The sequence below is a fragment of the Psammomys obesus genome, unplaced genomic scaffold (genome assembly GCF_907164565.1).
Source record: "Psammomys obesus unplaced genomic scaffold, mPsaObe1.curated_primary_1811, whole genome shotgun sequence".
NCBI classification, from domain to species: Eukaryota; Metazoa; Chordata; class Mammalia; order Rodentia; family Muridae; genus Psammomys; species Psammomys obesus.
This window is the reverse complement of record NW_026596039.1, coordinates 2,995,861-3,013,471: the sequence shown is the minus strand read 5'-3', so window position 1 is coordinate 3,013,471 and position 17,611 is coordinate 2,995,861. Positions and strand designations below refer to the sequence as shown.

The 17,611-nt window shown below is 44.1% G+C and overlaps 1 protein-coding gene across 3 annotated transcripts in view; it reads left to right on the top strand.

Annotated features, from left to right (window-relative positions):
* Crtam (cytotoxic and regulatory T cell molecule) overlaps positions 1-17,310 on the top strand; it is a 23,972-nt gene extending 6,662 nt beyond the window's left edge. For 2 of the 3 annotated variants that reach the window (XM_055622400.1, XM_055622401.1), the window contains exons 5-10: positions 1,806-1,967; positions 4,419-4,499; positions 8,082-8,165; positions 10,949-11,095; positions 11,967-12,053; positions 14,019-17,310. In XM_055622400.1, coding sequence (XP_055478375.1) covers positions 1,806-1,967; positions 4,419-4,499; positions 8,082-8,165; positions 10,949-11,095; positions 11,967-12,053; positions 14,019-14,131 — 674 coding nt within the window. In that variant the 3' untranslated portion in view covers positions 14,132-17,310. Of the gene's footprint in view, positions 1-1,805; positions 1,968-4,363; positions 4,500-8,081; positions 8,166-10,948; positions 11,096-11,966; positions 12,054-14,018 lie in introns of those variants that run through there. The other variant, XM_055622402.1, reaches the window with a different exon arrangement.
* Positions 17,311-17,611: the final 301 nt, after the last annotated feature.

The window sequence follows — 17,611 nt, the reverse complement described above, 5'->3', positions numbered from 1 at the left end:
GGGGGGGGGGGGGGGGGGGGGGAGCTCATGAGTTCATGTCAGAGACACTTCCTGTCCCCCTTACTAGGGAACCCACTTGGATACTGAGCCACCATGGGCTATGTCTGAGCAGGGGTTGTAGGTTATGTCCATGCATGGTGCTTGGTTGGATAAACAGTCTCATAGAAGACCCCTGTGCCCAGATATATTTGGACCTTGTGGGGCTCCCTGTGCCCTCTAGGATATATTAATTCCTCCTTCCTTCATATGATTCCCTACACTCTGCCAAAGGCTTGGTTATGGGTCTCAGCACCTGCTTTGGTACACTGCTAGGTAGATGACGACACCATTCTTATACATCAGCTCCACTCCAGAGAAATTAGCATTATAATAACCAATATTTTGTCTAATGTTAAAAAGGCTATCCCAAACTATGATTTCTTTTTAATTTATGGTAGTCTTATTTATAATACTTCTTAAAGCTGACAGAATTCCCTAAAATAAGTGTCACACTGAGCGTAGGCTTTTTCACAGTCATAAAATTGGAAACATGTTTAACATTATATGAGTACATATGATATTCAGCTTACCAAGTGGCTGTGTCCCAAGAAATCCCACCATAAGTTGAAATATTTTTCTTTTTAAAATTTTGCTTTTATTTTATGCTCATTTGGTGTTTTGCCTGCATGTACGTCTGCGTGAGTGTCAAATCTTGGAGCTGCAGAGAGTTGTGAGCTGCCATGTGGGTGCTGGGATTTGAACCCTGGTCTCTTGGAAGAGCAGCCAGTGCCTTTAACTGCCGAGCCATCTCTCCAGACCCTGTAAAAGTTTTCTTAATACTCCAGTTCACTAAACAACTTCATCAACCCAAGACATGCTTTGAACGCTTATGTTATCCTTCCTCGCGGCGACATCATCCATTACGAAGCCTGTATCATAACAGACTTCTGAGCAATGCACATACTGTATTCAGTTCTGTGCCGAGGTCGGTTAAAACACAGAATCATGGCCTGTTTCTATGAGTCGCTGTGTGTGTGCTTTTCTACATTTTGAGGTTGAGAAATCCTAAGCTGAGGCGCAGTAAGTCAGGAAGCGTCTATAATTAAACACCAAAGCCTTCCTTATATATGGGATGCTGTGTTGCGCACACAGAGCCAGATGATGAAGTTATGAGAGGTGTGTGTGTGTGTGGGGGGGTGTCCTATGTGTATTCCCAGCCTCTGGAAGGATGGGGCTTGAGGGTTGTCTGTATGAGGCCGGCCTGAGCTACATAGTGAGCCCTGGGCCAGTTTGAACTACTTAGTGAACCCCTCATTAAAACTGTTTTTAATACTGTAAGGATAAAATGTTTTTAGTAGTCTCTTTGTCTGAAACAAAAGAACGAATTGTGATTTGGGGAAAACTCTTACATACTGTTTGCTGGCATTTCCGTACATGTTGCCTTTGCTAGCTGTACAATCACCTCTGCCCCTAAGAGCTGTGCACGGTCAAGAAAACTGAGGGCTAAATGGCGTCATAAACAGATGTCAGACTCGGGCCTGCCTTCTAGTCCAGCAGAAATCCTCTTCATTATGAAACGCTTTCATCAATGTGACCTTCATTATGCTCTTGGGGCTTTGTGACATTAAGTCATCCTCTTGTGCAACCACTGTAAGCTTTGATCTTTTCCCCTGGTAGTAGAGGGTTTGTAGAGACTTGCCCACTCTCCTGTACCCAAGCCACACAAGGCAGCTGGCTGAGAATGACTGTGGTTCTGCTTGCCCTGGGACCTATCCAATAGAGTTCCATAGCCATAACCTTTCCCAAATCTTGAAACTGCTGCATAGGTGAACTTCACCCTGAATTTGGACCGGATGGGAAGACATGTACCACCAGCAGCACCCTAACAGTCCACAGCTATGGCAAAAACTCAACAGCGCACTGCATTGTCCAGCACAGCGGCCTACAAGGACGGAAGCTGGTTGCCCCCTTCTGGTTTGAAGATTTGGGTAAGAAGAATGATTATGTTTAGTCGCCTTTAATTTGGCTTAATATGGCACTGTTGTCTTGATTTGCTTCCATGTTGCTGTGATAAAGCACTTACTGAAAGCAACTTACAGGAGGAAAGGGTTTATTTAATCATACAGCTCGCACTCAGGTCATAGTCTATCACCGAGAGAACTCAGGGCAGGAACTCAAGGCAGGAACCTGGAGGCAGGAACTGAAGCAGAGGCTGTAGAGGGGTGCTGCTTACTGCCTTGCCCCTCGAGCTTTGCTCAGCCTGTCTTCTTATAGAACCCAAGACCACCTGCCAAGGGGTGGCACAGCTTAACCCTCATTTAGGCCTTCCCATATCAATCATCAGTCAGGACAATGCCCTATGGACACACCTGCAGGCCGATCTGATGGAAGGAATTTTTTACTTGATGGTCTCTCTTCCCAAGTGTGTCAAGTTGACAATCAAATCAGCCATCACAGCTACCTACTGACTCTCTAGAACCACGCCACATTTCCAGAAAAAAAATATTCAAAATGGGCCATGAGTATCAGCCGTTGGTGGCTTCTATTTGTCTATTATCTTTTTTTTTTAATCTTTTTACCTCTGAGTCACACAGGTAGTACAAATATTTTGTTCACCCAATCAGTTAAAAAACAAGCTTAGTAGCTGAGAACACTTTTAAACATGTTAACAGGTAAGCACTCAGACCTTTTCACCTGCGCTCTCTTCTGGGTGGGATGCAGGGAACATAAGGGCAGTCCTAGGAATGTGTCAGATCTAGGAATATGCAGATGTGAGAACAGAGAAAGAGGGTTTCTCTGGGGAACTGACTTGCTTCCTCTGTTTGGTATTCCAAATAAGGAACTTTTAGTGCCCATTGCTGATGTGGGGGTAGGATTTTACAGTATTGAGCCACAGCTCTCAAAAGTTTTCATGTCAACATCTCCCACACTCTGTGTGTGTGTTAATAATTAAAACTGAGAAATTTAAAATACATGGTCAAGTTACTTTACAATAATAAATCTACTATATGTTAACAAATATTGCATAGTTTTATGAAAAATAACCATGGTACAAAAATTAGTGAAAAAAATCTATTTTATATACTTTTAAAAGATTGATTGACTGATTACAGCATTCTGCCTACATGTGGGCACCAGATCTCACAGATGGTTGTGAGCCACCATGTGGTTGCTGGGAATTGAATGCAGGACCTTTGGGAAGAGCATCCAGTGCTCTTAACCTCTAAACCTTCTCTCCAGCCATCATTTTATATTTTTTTAAATACTCTTGATGTCTGGCTTAATAGAAAACAACACAGTTCTCAATAGTTTCTGTTTTCGGTTATTTCTACCAAGTTATCTTGCTTGAAATAAGTATATAATAATTCAGGTGAATCACAAGACATTCAAGGCCAGCCTGGTCTACATGGCAAGTTCCAGGCCAACCAAAGCTACTATACACTTTATAATCACAGGTAAAGGGAATGCCTGAAATATTTCCTTTAATGTTTTTTTCTGAAATTCCTCAAAGTTTTTACCCACAATTCAGAGTTTTTTGCAACGGTTTAAAAATTACATATGCTTAATTCCTAACATCACAATTTTGAACCACAAAAAAACTCTTCAATTGAATGAGCACTGAGAAGCATCCATAAGTTGTAGGAAATGATTCCCACATGTCATATATTGTATGTTGGTAGGCCCAGTTAGATGCCTAAACACTTCATGCTTTCTGGATGCTGGCCTTTTCAATGACTGATGAAAATGATCCAAGTGGACTCTCTGGAAGTACCCACTGACATTTCTTTATGTTACAGAACAACATTTAGTGAGCATCTCTCTTAGTAAACAGATATTGTACCAAACACCTTGTATGAATGGAGTTATTACTGCGCACACACACACACACACACACACACACATACACACACACACACACACACACACACACACACGAGGTAACGAGGTAACAGCTAGCACCTATATTTCACACATAAGGGAAAAGGTGCTGGATAAATTAAGCATTCGGCTCACATCACAGAGGATCATGCAGATAGTAGCACTGAGATTCAGCTCTGCCTGAGACTGAAGAAATGGGTCAATGGCATGGAAGTGCATTTCCTATGGAAATAGGAAAATATCCATATGCAGATGGACAGACAGAGGAACTGATAGGTATGTGCAGAAGGACACAGCAAATGCCCTTTGCCTGCTACTGCCAAATGTCCTTGCACACAGGGGTCCCAGCAGGCTGTACTCTCAGCCAGGTCACCTAGCAGATGGGCAAGCAGCAGGGGTGGGGGGGTAGGGGGAGTGTCAAAACAGGAAGTGCGGGCTCCAAGTTTCAGCACAGCCCCCAGGAGTGGGTGGCAGGCAGGCTCTGTGCAGGGTGACGCCTAGCGCAATGTGGCTAAAGCTGATCTCAGTGATTGCAGAATTTTGTTTTTCCCCTTTTTTAGTTGCAGATCAAGAAACAGCTTCGGATGCCCCTGAGCAGAGCTCTCTCTCCTCTCAGGGCCTCCAGCAGCCGGAGAGTACGGGTAAGTCTCAAAAATCACTGAAACCTCAAAAAGAAATGCCTGGTTGTGAATACTTTTGTTGTTGTTGTTGTTGTTTTGTTTGGTTTTTTGAGACAGGGCTTCTTTGTGTGGCCCTGGCTGTCCTGGACTCACTCTGTAGACCAGGCTGGCCTTGAACTCAGAAAGATCTGCCTGCCTCTGCCTCCCAAGTGCTGGGATCAAAGGCATGCACTACCATGACCAGCGCGAATGCACATTTTCAATCCTACATTTAAATAATATTTTTAAAACTCACGTTCTTGTGTATACATATGAGTGTACTCACTCACATGCACATGTGGAAACCAGAGGCTGATGTAAGAATTTCTTTCCCCCATCACTCGTTCTGCCTGTTTCTGATTGATTGATGATTGATTGATATTTGAGACACGGTCTCTTATTGAAGCTGTAGCTCACCATTTCAGTTTAGACGATGGTCAGCAAGCCTGTCAGAATCGTCTCGTCTCTGTTTCTCCGTGCTGGGGTCACAGGCATGTGTCACCATGTCTGACTATTGTGAAAGTTGTGGGTAGCAGAATTCAAGCCTTCATGCCTGCACGTGGAACAGTTTACCCACTACACGTCCCCAGCCTTTATACTTATTTTTCGTAAGACTGCATAGACCTCTCTCCAGCTGCTTCCAGTTTTGCGGTGTCCTGGGATAGAGTCAGGTCAAGAATTCTTTATTTCACGAGCTTGGTGTCATAGGGCCTTATGAGGTCAAGAGATCTTTAGCTGGAGGTGTTTAAGTAAACACACACACACACGTGTCCACACACTTGCAGATATGACTGTGGTATGTGAAGTGAGCATGTAGCTGAAGTCATTTAGGGGACTTACTCTTGGTTTTCTGTGTACCTCATTCCTAATGGAAAGATTTCCCACCTACAGCGAAGGAAGGGGCTGGAGCCAGAAGTATTGGCAGTAACAATGAGCCCTCTCCCCTTTGCAGGCACCTGGTTGTCAAGAACGTGGTCACTTCTTAAGATTATTTATTATGTCCATCGGTGTTTTTCCTGCATGTCACTGTGAGGGTGCCAGATCCCCCGGGACTGGAGTGACAGACAGTTGTGAGCTGCCGTTCTTAACCGCTGAGCCATCTCCCCAGCCATGAGTCCCTTTTGGCAGGGTTGAGCCATAAGAAGAATTTAGAAAGTCTTGTATTTTAGATAATGAATTAACTAGTTAAGGGCGGGGGAGGGGTACCACGTAGCTCATTTTACTCTCTGCGGCATTGTGTGAGGCAACAGCGGGTACACAGAAAATGCAGAACAAGTGGTGCGTGAATGAATGAATTAGTGAGGGAGTTTATCGGTGTTTTAAGTAAGAGGGTTATCTCCCCCAAGAAGATATGCACTCCTGAATGTTCTTTATAATAATTCCATCTGCTTGGGCAGATGTCTTTGGGTCATTACTATGTTCATAGTTTTGAGCATTAAACAACAACAACAAAACAACCCTGTGTCCTGAACACTATTGAAAAGTAAGTGTTTGGGGTTTTTAAACACTGAAAAAAGCAATATGCACCGTACAGGTTATTTTGAGGAGCACTGGAAATTGAGAGCATTACAAAGTGGGCAACCACACCCTTGCTTTAATAATCCGGTATTTTTAAACGTGTTTAGAATCTGGCTGTTTTTAAATTGCCTGGCACCACCCCTGCACAACTCAATTTTCTGCTCCGCATTTTCATATACAATGTAGGAATCACGAGACGTGGTCTGTGAAATTCTTTCCAGCTTTCAATTTCTGCGATTGTATTACTGTTAATAATACTTGTTTTTGAGAACGGAGGCTTCATTCCCCTCGGGGCCACATAGTGGCGCTGTGCAATGGGCTGATAAAACCCTGCCGCTGAGGGAAAGGTTTCTGCAGGCATAAATAGAACTCTGGAAAAGCTATCTTGTTGTTCTAGTCCATCTACAAAGGCCTCACAGTTCATCCTGTTTCTAAAAGAGGGGCATCCGGGCTTTAGACCGGCAGCTGAGACTCTAGCACAACACAAAGAGCCTTGCCGTGTGCATCTGTACCCGAGTTTTTCTCCAGAGAGCCCGGCTGCTGTCCCTGTCCCCGGTGTTTAGTGGTTCTCTTGACGCATTCTGTGGATAGTCCCTCCCCCTAATCATCTTTAGGAAAGGAGGAAGCATGGAATAAAGGCCTTGATTTACGTTCCTAAATTAGAAAAGTGGGAATTTTCTTGTTAACTCTGCTACGCAGTCGCTTCAGGACTAGGCCTGTTGCTAAACGCTCAAAACCTGTTCTCTGAGAACTAAAGCGAGATACCAACACAGCAAGCGCACACTAAACGGTCAATAAAGGCTTGCCCTTATCAGTAAAACAAAGGGAGTCTGGCCATTCAGGACTGCTTTTGTGAGAAATTGGTGGTTCAAGGCTGCGTGTTCTTCCTCATATGTGAGAGCTAAAAGTGTTGACCTAAAAGAAAAAAGCAAACAGAACTGTAATTGTTATTAATAGAAACTCAGAAGGGGAGAGGGAGGAAGGGGGTTGGATAGTGAGTGCCAACAGGCATTTGGAGGTGGGGATTGAGTTCTGGGGTTCTGCAGCATGGTGGGGTGAACACAGTTTAGAACAACCTCCCGCAGGGGCTAGGGGAACAGCCCAGTGGGCAAAGTGCTCCCTGCACAAGCCTGAGGACCTAAGTTCAGATCCCCAGCACCACGTAAAAGCCTGCAGCATTCATTAACCTCAGCACTCGGGAAGCAGAGATGGGCGTTTCTTCACTGACCAGCCCAGTCTAGCAGGTTCTGTGAGAGAGAGAGACCCTGTCTCAAAAAGATGGAAGCTGGGCATGGTGGCACAGGCCTTTAAATCCAGTACTCAAGAGGAAGAGGCAGGAAGATTTCTGTGAGCTCAAGGCCAGTCTGTTCTACGTGGGATTGCAGGCCAGCCTGGGCTATGTAGAAAGATCCTGTGTAAGAAAGAGAGAGAGAGAGAGAGAGAGAGAGAGAGAGAGAGAGAGAGAAGGAAGGAAGGAAGAAAGAAAGGAAGAAAGAAGGGAATGATGGAGAAGGTGACCCCAAAATCAAAGTCAGTCCATTAAGGGGCCATAGCCAGCAAGGGCCTGCCTGCTATAGTAAAGAGAGAGCAAGAGGGGCAAAGTCACTTCCTTAAAATGAACTTGGTCTAGGCTGGAGAAATGACTCAGTGAAAAGCACTGGCTGCTTTTCTGGAGGACTCAGGTTCGATTCCCAGCACTCACACAGTGGCTCACAACCACATGTAACTCCAGGAGGTCTGACACCATCTCCTGGCCTCCTGGGGTACTTGGCACTCATCGTGACACACAGATGAACATACATACAAAATACTCATTCACATGAAATAGACAAAATGTCAAAAGGAACTTGTTCTCCTGGGATAGCATCAGTCCTCCCATGCAGATGGAGCCTTCTGGACCTAAACACCTCTTAAAGGCCCACAGGTCCACACCATCACATCGAAAGTAAATGTCAACATGAGGTCAGAGGGACGGTCAAGCCGGAGCAGCTATAGGACGAGTCACATATGTGTGATGTGTATATATGTGTCTTCCTCTCACCTTAGTCTCAATGACAGAAAATTCCAGTCTACCCGAGACTGACAGAGAGGAGAAAGAACACAACTCTCAGGACCCTGCCTTGAACACTGGTGAGTGCCACCCACTGCGTTTAGAACAGATGCTTGATATGTTGACTTCCTAGTTGTGTGTCCAATGGCCTCTTCAGTCCTTGCTTTCCTTGACCTTCTATCCCGATGACGTGTTTAACCACTCCCCTGTCCCATTTGACTTGGTTGTCTCTCGGCTTCCTTAACCGGCGGCCTGGTCCTGTTATTTTTGCTGACCGCGGCATCTTTGAACCCTGGCTTCTTTGTTTTAAAAGGATTTCTTTTTAACGAATATTGTGTTTGCTTGAATGTTTGTTATGTGTACCACGTATGTGCCAAGTGCCTGTCGAGGCTAGAAGGGGACAGTGGATCCCCTGAATCTGGAGTTACAGATCATTGTGGGCCACCATGTAGGCACTGAGAATCAAACACGGATGCTCTGGGAGAGCAGCCAGTGGTCTTAACTGCTGAGCCATCCCCTCAGCCCCTCCTGCAAGTTCTTAAATGTAGACGTTCTTGACTTCAATGCTTCACCTTGTCTTTGTTTAAAATTGGCCATTTGGGAATTAAACCCAAGATTTCACACATGGTATGCAAGCACTGACCACTGAGCTACAGTGCCCTCCCTGCATCGTTTAGTTCATAGAAAGCTCGCTCGTTCCTGACTTGTCTCTTGCTGCCTATATTTGGATGAGGTCCATACTAAAATGTTCTTCTGATGACCAGTTTCAACTCCAGTCCATGTTCCTTTTTCTAAAAGTTTCTGACACAATTGCTTATTTGTTAACTTAGTTATTTGCTTAGTTATTTGTTAACTTAGTTAATTGTTTGTGGCAGGGGACATGCCACGCATGTGGAGGCCAGAGGACAACTTTTGGGAGTTGGTTTTCCCCTTTTATTATGTATGTCCCAGGAATCAAACTCAGATCATCAGGCTTAGCAGCAAGCACCCTGACCTGTGAGCCATCTCACCAGCCCTTTCATTCTATTTGTTTCCCGTGTCTTTAGTCAAACGTCCTCTCTCCGAAGTTCAACGTTTCTAAAAATTCAAGTAGCATTCTTCTCCACAAAAAAAAGTTTGTTCAAGGTATTGTGTACTCCCAACCCTTCGTTTCTGTGGGCAAATGCAGATCTGGATGCGTACACACGCAAAGACATGTAGTCACCAATGGCTCATGAGTTTTCTCTTTTAGGTGTATTGTCGATGATAATAGCTGCTCCTTAAAGTGGGCCCTCATCATCCTGTGACATCAGTCAAAACATACCCTCGTGGCCTGCACACTTGTGTATTGAGGGTCTTTCTGGCCTCCCATATACCAACACACAATATAAGCCACATAAGGTCCGCTCTGCTCTGAAGGTACCATCCGGTCTCAGCAGCCTTGCCCTGTCTATCCTTATTACCCCATGGCAGGAGAGCCTTCACCTTAATTGTCTTGCTTCAATAGCTGATATCTATTGAAAGCTTTCCTGATGTATGCAGCCTCAGGGTCCATTTGTCTCTGAATTCCTAAACACGATAGTCTATAAATGCAGGTGATTCCAGAGGTCAGCATATCTTACCTTTGTTTGTCTTTTTAAATGTACTTATCGTTATGAACAGAAAATGATTCTCTAAGGCATATGGATTATGTCCTAGACAGAGTCAAGCACTATCTTCTCCACGTAGCCACCATTCCTTAATTCGGAGCCTGATGGCCAAGGAAAAGGGCATTTGGCAAAATTACAGATAGTTTAGAAGGACTTTCAAGAGCTCATCAAGTGTATCTGCTAATGCCTTACAAGGACTGCATTTAACCTAGTCAAGGTACATGGCCTTTTGTTTTATTTGGATAGTTTTTTTCCAGACCCCTTAGTAATCCCCTGTGCTACAGAGCTACACTGTGCTGAACAAGCATTTCTCAAAGCTACTTTAAATTCCCAGACTGGCTGTCATTTAAGTCACTATCCTTGTGTGCTTTCTCTAGACATGAAAAAAGAACTAAATATCTATGTCATTTAAAAAAAAAAAAACTTTTCGAGTCATATATGGGATTGCTTTGTCTCTGTTGCCCATTTGCTTGTTTCAGAATATGCAGTTCATGACTTCTGTGGTAAATTTGGCTTATCTCCTGAGCTGAGCTGTCTTTTGGTCCATACTGCTCTAGAGAAGCACAGTATATGTTCTTTGTCCTGGCTGTAAACCCCACTGCTGTGATAAAACACCCTTACAAGGGCATCGTGAAGGGGGAAAGGACTTATTCAGCTTACAGTTCCAGGTTACAGTCTGTAACTGTGGGAAAGTCGAGGCCATAACTTGAAGCAGCTCGCCCCATTCACAGTTAGGAGCAGAATGAGAATGGATTCCTGCATGCCTATCCCTCAGCTCACTTCCTTCACTTTTATACAGCCAGAACCCAAACCCAGGGAATGGTGCCACCCACAATGGGCTGCATCTTCCCATCCAACTAATGTAATCAAGACAGTCTCCCACAGACATTCCCACAGGCCACTGTGACCTAGTCACTCCCTCACTGAGATTATCTATTTGCAGGTGATTCTACTTTGTATCAAGCTGACAATTAACATTAAGTATCACAGCTAGGTGGTGTCACATGCTTTTAGACCCAGAACTAGGGAGGTAGAGACAAGTTGGTCCCTGTGAGTTTAAGGCCAGCCTGGATTTCATAGGAAGTTCCAGGCTGGCCAGGGCTACGCAATGAGACCTTATCTCATAATGTAGAGAAATAAAGATGAAAACTAACCATCACATTCCACAATGATCAAAACCAGAGGGAAAAGCCACAAAAGCCAAACAGCCTAATACTGTCTCATTCTCCTTTCAGAAGCCAGTGCTCTGTACACAGGACTGACGAGGAGGAAGAGTGGCATTCTGCTGCTCACACTGGTGTCCTTCCTCATTTTCATCCTCTTCATCATTGTTCAGCTCTTCATCATGAAGCTGCGTAAAGCACACGTGATATGGAAGAAGGGTGAGTGGCAGGGAACCCCCAAGAGGTCTGTAAGAGGCTGTCAGTCAAAGCTCCTCTCTTAGCTGCTGTGCAAGCTGGCCAGTAAGGGTGGTCACTCGAATAAGCAATTATTTATTTCCTAACAAAGGCGGGCTGTGGACCTCCAGGGAACTGGCTCAAAAAGTATCAGATAGACAGAAACTAGAGTAGCTGCGAGAGTTGGTGGGGAACTATACTCTCATTGACAAAACCCTGAGGCAGTTCGTCCATTCATTCGCCTAGCCTCGATGAGTGCTCACTGCATGCCAGCCAGCATTCCAGTTTCTTGGGCTAAGTGAGTCTGTCAGACAGGAGACCCCTGCTCTCCTTATGTTGTGGCTATGGATACATGTTTTGTACCTTTCATATTTTCCGAGAATGTGCTCAGTTTCACTCATCTGTAAGACACCCTTTCTAATGAAAGAGTTACCATTAAAAGCAAAACAATAGCAACTATAATAATAACATGGTGATAAATAAATCAAAATAAAAATAGCTAGCAGAGAAGAACCCTATTAGGTCTGATGTTTCATTTGTGCAAAAGGCAAATGGCGTAGTATTATTTCAGTCTTTCACTGATGATTGGTCACCATCATTCTGTTAGGGCTGCTGCAGTTGTTCCTTTCTGAAGGGCAGTGCTTGCTCCTATTTTGCTGTCGTTTGGCTTTATCTCTTACAGTGGCTCTGGGAACCCTGAAAACACTGTAAGATGGCATATTGAGCTAATAAATACATGAGGCACAGGAGGGCATTGACGGTCCAAAAGTGGCCATGATGTCATCTTATTCAAACATCCATTTCTAATGATGTCTGCAACGTCAGAAATCAGTAACTTGGTTTTGTTCTCTGGCAGAAAGTGAAATTTCGGAGCATACTCTAGAAAGCTACAGATCAAGATCCAACAATGAAGAAACATCTTCCCAAGAGAATAACAGTCAGAGTAAGTCAAACCTGTGGCCTGAGACTTAAAAACAATGAGGCTCATTTGTGGGCTGCCTTAAGAGAAGTAGGGAGGGGACAGATTCAAAGTTTGATTTGATTTGATAGATTTTCATTTGTTTTACAGCTATTTAAGAAAGTTTGCCTTCAAAGATTAAATGGTAGTTAAATTCATGTAGTGGTAGTGGAAGGCCTTCCACTTTCAGGAAGGCCAGCTCTGGCTCTGTTGTCACAATCAGGATCACTGTTTGGCTTGAGGTGTCCAGCATTCTACTGAAAACCTCAGCCAGTGAAGCACTTCCCATATCGCCCTACACTGTAGTCTGTCAGGCAGTAAACAGCCATTCATTCTGCATCCTTGAAGTCTGTCATAGAGCCTGGCCCAAATGGAGTGTTGAATGCATTTTCATTGAATAAATACATTCAAGGCTTAATTAATCCAAAGAGAAATATTTGGGACCTTCGGATGACTTCATTACAATACTTCAAGCAAAATAGTGGTGAAGAATGCTCTAAAGTGGAAGGAAAGGATATGGGTGTGGCTGATGGGTGGAAGTGTGGGTGTGCACAGGACACGTGTATTTCTCATTAAAAATTTTTTTTTAGTAGGCAAATAGCAGGTCAATAGCAAGGCAAGAATTTTATAGCTCCATCTGCCATAAGTTCTCTGTGCAAATTACCTTACTCTTCCAGGTGTTTCAAGAAATGTATTGAGCTTTATGGCTTGTTCTGTCTGTTTGATTGAGAGTTTTTGTAAGATGAGTTAGTCTCTTAAAACACCTGTGCAAAACTTTTTGTTTCCTTTTGACCTTTCCAAAGCGTGAAATAGAGAGAATAGGCTTGTAGTAGGGAAAGAGACCCTGTGACCAGATGATGGGGTAATGTGTGGAAACTGCCTACTGTCGGTTGAGGGTGTAAGGTGGAGGTGACCAGCACTGGGATGGGTTGTGACTTGTGTAGATGCCTGTGGTGTTTTTCCTGGACAAGGGGAAGGTAAAACAGTGGAAGGAGAATCACAGTATTCAGCAGAGAAAGGAAAGCCCTCACCCCAGGTGCCGAGCAAGCAAACGGACTCCCCGTTTTGGTTTTAAGAAAACAGAATGGAGGCCTGTGCTCAGGACTCCCTGCACAGACAGGAGCCGTTCATTTTCATAAGCAGAAGGATTTTCTCCTGGGCTCAGATTTCCATTTCCTTCCTGTGTTAGTCAGGCTTGGTTTGGTTTTTCACTACTATGGCCAATACCTGCCAGACAAAAGGAAGAAGAACTTACATTAGCTCACTGTGGTGGGGAAAGTGTGGTAAAATATAATGGTTTACATCATGGCAGTCAGGAAGTGGGCAGAGAGAGAAAACCCATTTGCTCACTGGCTTCCTTGTTCTTTGATCCTCTGCTTCCACCTGGGCCTTGGCCTGTCAGTTGGTGCTTCCCACATTCAGGATGGTGCTTTCCTCCTACATCACCACCCCTAGAAACAACAGATAAAACCATGCTTTACTGATCTTCTAGATGTTCATCAATCCAGCCATGTTGACAGTCAAGACAAGTAGTGCAATCCTTACTGTCTCCATGCCTCAAACCCAAGGCCGTAGCCACTTTGTCTTATGATTTCAAAAGATCCGTGTCTGGGCCCATCTCCATTTTAAGGCTCTGCGAGTTCAGCCCAAACCTAAATTTTCCCACAGGCCTCATTATTTTCTAGTATGTGGCTTGGCTGAAGGCAATGTGTCATTTTCTGCAATTAGTAGACAGCAAAAATATCTATGTGTTTTATTTCAAGTTGATCAGCATATTATTTATGAAACAAATTGTTTCTTTTAATTAAGGCACAACAATGCATTTAGAACATTTGCATATGCCAGACTGTTGTAGGTCAGGCTCTAGAACTAAAACATGAGCTTCAATAAGCTTCAAATAAGTGGGTACAGTGCTGTTCAAAACTCATCGTTAATATGTTTCTCTTTCAGCTTCCCAGTCTAAGCGTTGCATGAACTACATCACGCGGTTATACTCGGGAGCCAAAGCAAAGCATTGCAAACCAGAGGACAAGCAGAGTCGTGTCCCAGAGAGCATTGTGTAGTGTTCCCTGCTATAGAAGATAGGATTTTCGGGGCAGCCGAATCGGGCTCTGGAAAGGAGTGTAAGTACTGTGACATGGAAAAAAAAATGTCCATTGAGTACAATTCAAGACCATGTCCATTGAGCCAAGGCAGCAACATGATGACCAAGCCATGGACAGAAAGCTCCTCATTGAAAGAAAAACATAGAAAAAACCTATTATGACTGACACTACCTCAGAGCTGGAGAACTCTGCTAAGTCTTTTGGATCAGGGTCACTATGACCACTGAACATCTGACCTCAAAGGGAGGAGCAGTTTTTAGATCTGGGGCTGCAGTGGAACTGTTTGAATTGGTTGAAAATCTTTCCTTCCGGTCAAAAAGAACATAAGCCTGAGAAGCGCCCAAAGAAGACCTGAGATACCAGAAGCCTGCTTTCATGACAGGCTCTCAGAAGATTCCACATGGGCAAGGGGGAGAAGTGGGACGTCACAGCATGTAACAGACACGACTATCTAGAGATTCACAGCTCTCAACACAAGACCTGCATTCAGCTGCCAAAAGGCTTCCTGACAGACAATTTTTAACCTAATTACACCATGGCAAAATCATGTAGAGAGCAGAACCATGAGTTTGACAGACTGTTGAACTCATGAATGGTTTTTGGAACTTTTATAAAGACTAGAATGTGTCTCTCTAGAGGTTGTCGTGCTTCTTGACTATCTGGGTGAAAATGATTAATAACTTTCTGTTATAAAAAAAAATCAGTTTAGAGGATGTAGCAGACCCTGATGCTCTAAGAAAAGTTCTTTATTATTTGGATCTGAGAAAACCAGTTTGAAAGTATTACATGCACACACCTATGCATGTTTGTACATACTTGCACACACTCATACATACAAATACATACAGACTCACACCTGTATGAATGTGTTATAGCAGATACTAGCTCCTCCTGGTTCTATACATTCTGTGACTTTTTTTTTTTTTCATTTAACAAATCACAACATTACAGCAAACTGTAAAGGCAGCACAGAGGACCTTCCTCACCTATTTGAGAGTGAATCGATGTGATGTTTAATACCCCTTAACTCCCCTGGGAGCCCCAACAAAGACACATATCACCACAAAGCAGCCATCTAAGTCAGGAAGGCAACACCGCTGTCTTCCCACTCATGGTCCACAGTTGCTGTGGTATTTTGAGTGAGAATGGCCACTATCAAGTCATTTGTTTGAATGTTTGGTGACCCATTAGTGGGACTGTTTGGGAAAGATTAGGAGGTGTGGCCTTGTTGGAGGAAGTATGTCACTGGGGATGGACTTTAAAGTTTCAAAACCCCATACCAGACCCAATCTCACTCTCTGTGCCTGCTGCCTGCAGATCAGGATGGAAAGCTCTCAGCTACTGCTTTAGGACCATGCCTGCCTGCTTCCCACCATTGATGATAATGGACTAATCCTCTAAAACTGTAAGCAAGCCCCCAAGTAAAGTCTTTCTTTTCTGAATGTTGCCTTGGCCATGATGTCTCTTCACAGGAATAGAACAGTGACTAAGGCAGACACCAATCAAGCTTTCCAGGTTGTCCCAAGTGTCCTGAAGGTCCCAGTTAGAGTCTCACTTCATCTTCACCTCTGTCTGTTGGGAATTATTCATCTGTCTTCTTTCTCTTTTCATGACCTGGGTGTTTGCAATACAGGGTAATTATTTTATAGAGCAGCTCTCAGGTGGGGTTTGTTTAGTGTTTCTTTGGGATCAGGTTCAAATTACACTTGTACTGGACTCTCAAGGAAGCCCACTGAGTCTTATTTTCTTGTGTATTATTTTATCCCGCTTGATTTTTGATGCTCACTTTGATTGATTCACATGGTGCCATTGGACTTCTCCACTGCAAACTTACTCTCTTCCCCTTTCAGTAGTTTGCTTCAAAACTTTGCTGATGTTGTTCTCCTCATTAAACTCTAAAGCTATTCACTTATGTTCTTAGACCCCAGTCTCCTCTGTTTCAATGGGTTGTAATCTCTGACTACCAAACTGATCCATTGCTAAGTTCACCGTCAAACTGTGGACACAGACTTCTGTGTCCTCTTGGTAGGCATGCGTCCATTTTCAGCAACGCTGTTTGCTTTTTGACCCTAGACATTCAAACTTCCGCTGTGCCAGTCCTGAAGGCAGCAGTTCTCTAAAGATTCCTAATCCTGTGCAGTGGATACTGTAAGTTACAGAAGCACCGGAAACAGCAAGAAAGGAAGCTGAGACCAGTCGCTTCCCAGAAATGAGCTTTGTTAGGAGAGAGAGGCTTGTAAACATTGGGGCCAGGAATGGGCTTTGGGGTGGGGAAGAATGCAAAGGGACAGCTTACAGAGAAAAAAAGAGCCACTCTGGACAACACTACAGGGAACCTCAAGGAAGGACGAAACGCACCTTTGGAGAAATCACTTGAACAACGGGGATACCAACTTTTATGCTTTGGAGGGGCTGGCCACAAGTTCTACACTATATGATTTGGTCTGACACAGCAAACATGGCAAGGAGCCGGGTACTGGATAGGACTATGCATTTACCTTGCATCTTTGGGGGGGGGGGGCTTCAAGGCTTCAGCATGTCACAGCCTTATAACTCCATCCCAGAGAGAGATGGGCTGGTTTTGGGGAGATGGAGAGAAGTTTTGAAGGGGTCTGCAATCTAACAGTTAACACGGGCATTTAGAAACCAGGATTTGTGATAGCTGTCACCATTGTTTTTGAAGTATCATCATTGTCATGACCTCTCAATGTACAAAACTTTGAACTATTTGTACACGTGTATGTAAATGTGTATGTGTGTGTTTGTATATATTTCAGTATGTCTCTTGAAACCATGAGCTTATTCTAGAGTCTCCCTTTCTGTATTCATGATTTCTTCCTCAGAGAGATGAGTTTTTGAATCCCTAATGTATTTGCCAATTTGATCGATTTGTCATCTCCCAGTTCTGCCACTAGTGGCCTGTTGTCTTTAGAATGTCCTTTTCCTGCAAAGGCTTCAACTTTTTTCTTTTGTTTGCTTTTTGTTTGTTTGTGTGTATGTGTTTGAGACAGGGTTTCTCTATGTAAGAAAGCCCTGGCTGTTCTAGATTTGCACTGTAGAACAGAATGGCCTCAAACTCACAGACATCTGCTTGCCTCTGCCTCCCCAGTGCTGTAATTAAAGGCGTGCCACCACCACCCACGGCTCCATCTCTTAACTTCTGTGCTTTCGTCCTCACTTCCTCCATACAGAGTCTCTGCCCACTAACCTGCACTCTGACACCTCAGATCATGTGGCCCCTCTGTGTGGAAGGCTTTGATGTGCACCCAGATACACACACACACACACACACACACACACTGCTGTGTGGCATCCTTCTCACCCGTTCCATTTGACAGTGTAGCTCTACACGGGGCACTACCTCCTTCGTAGGCCGGGGCTTGTACACCCCCTCTGGACCGCCACATATTCCTAACTCATACTCCTATGGCAACATGC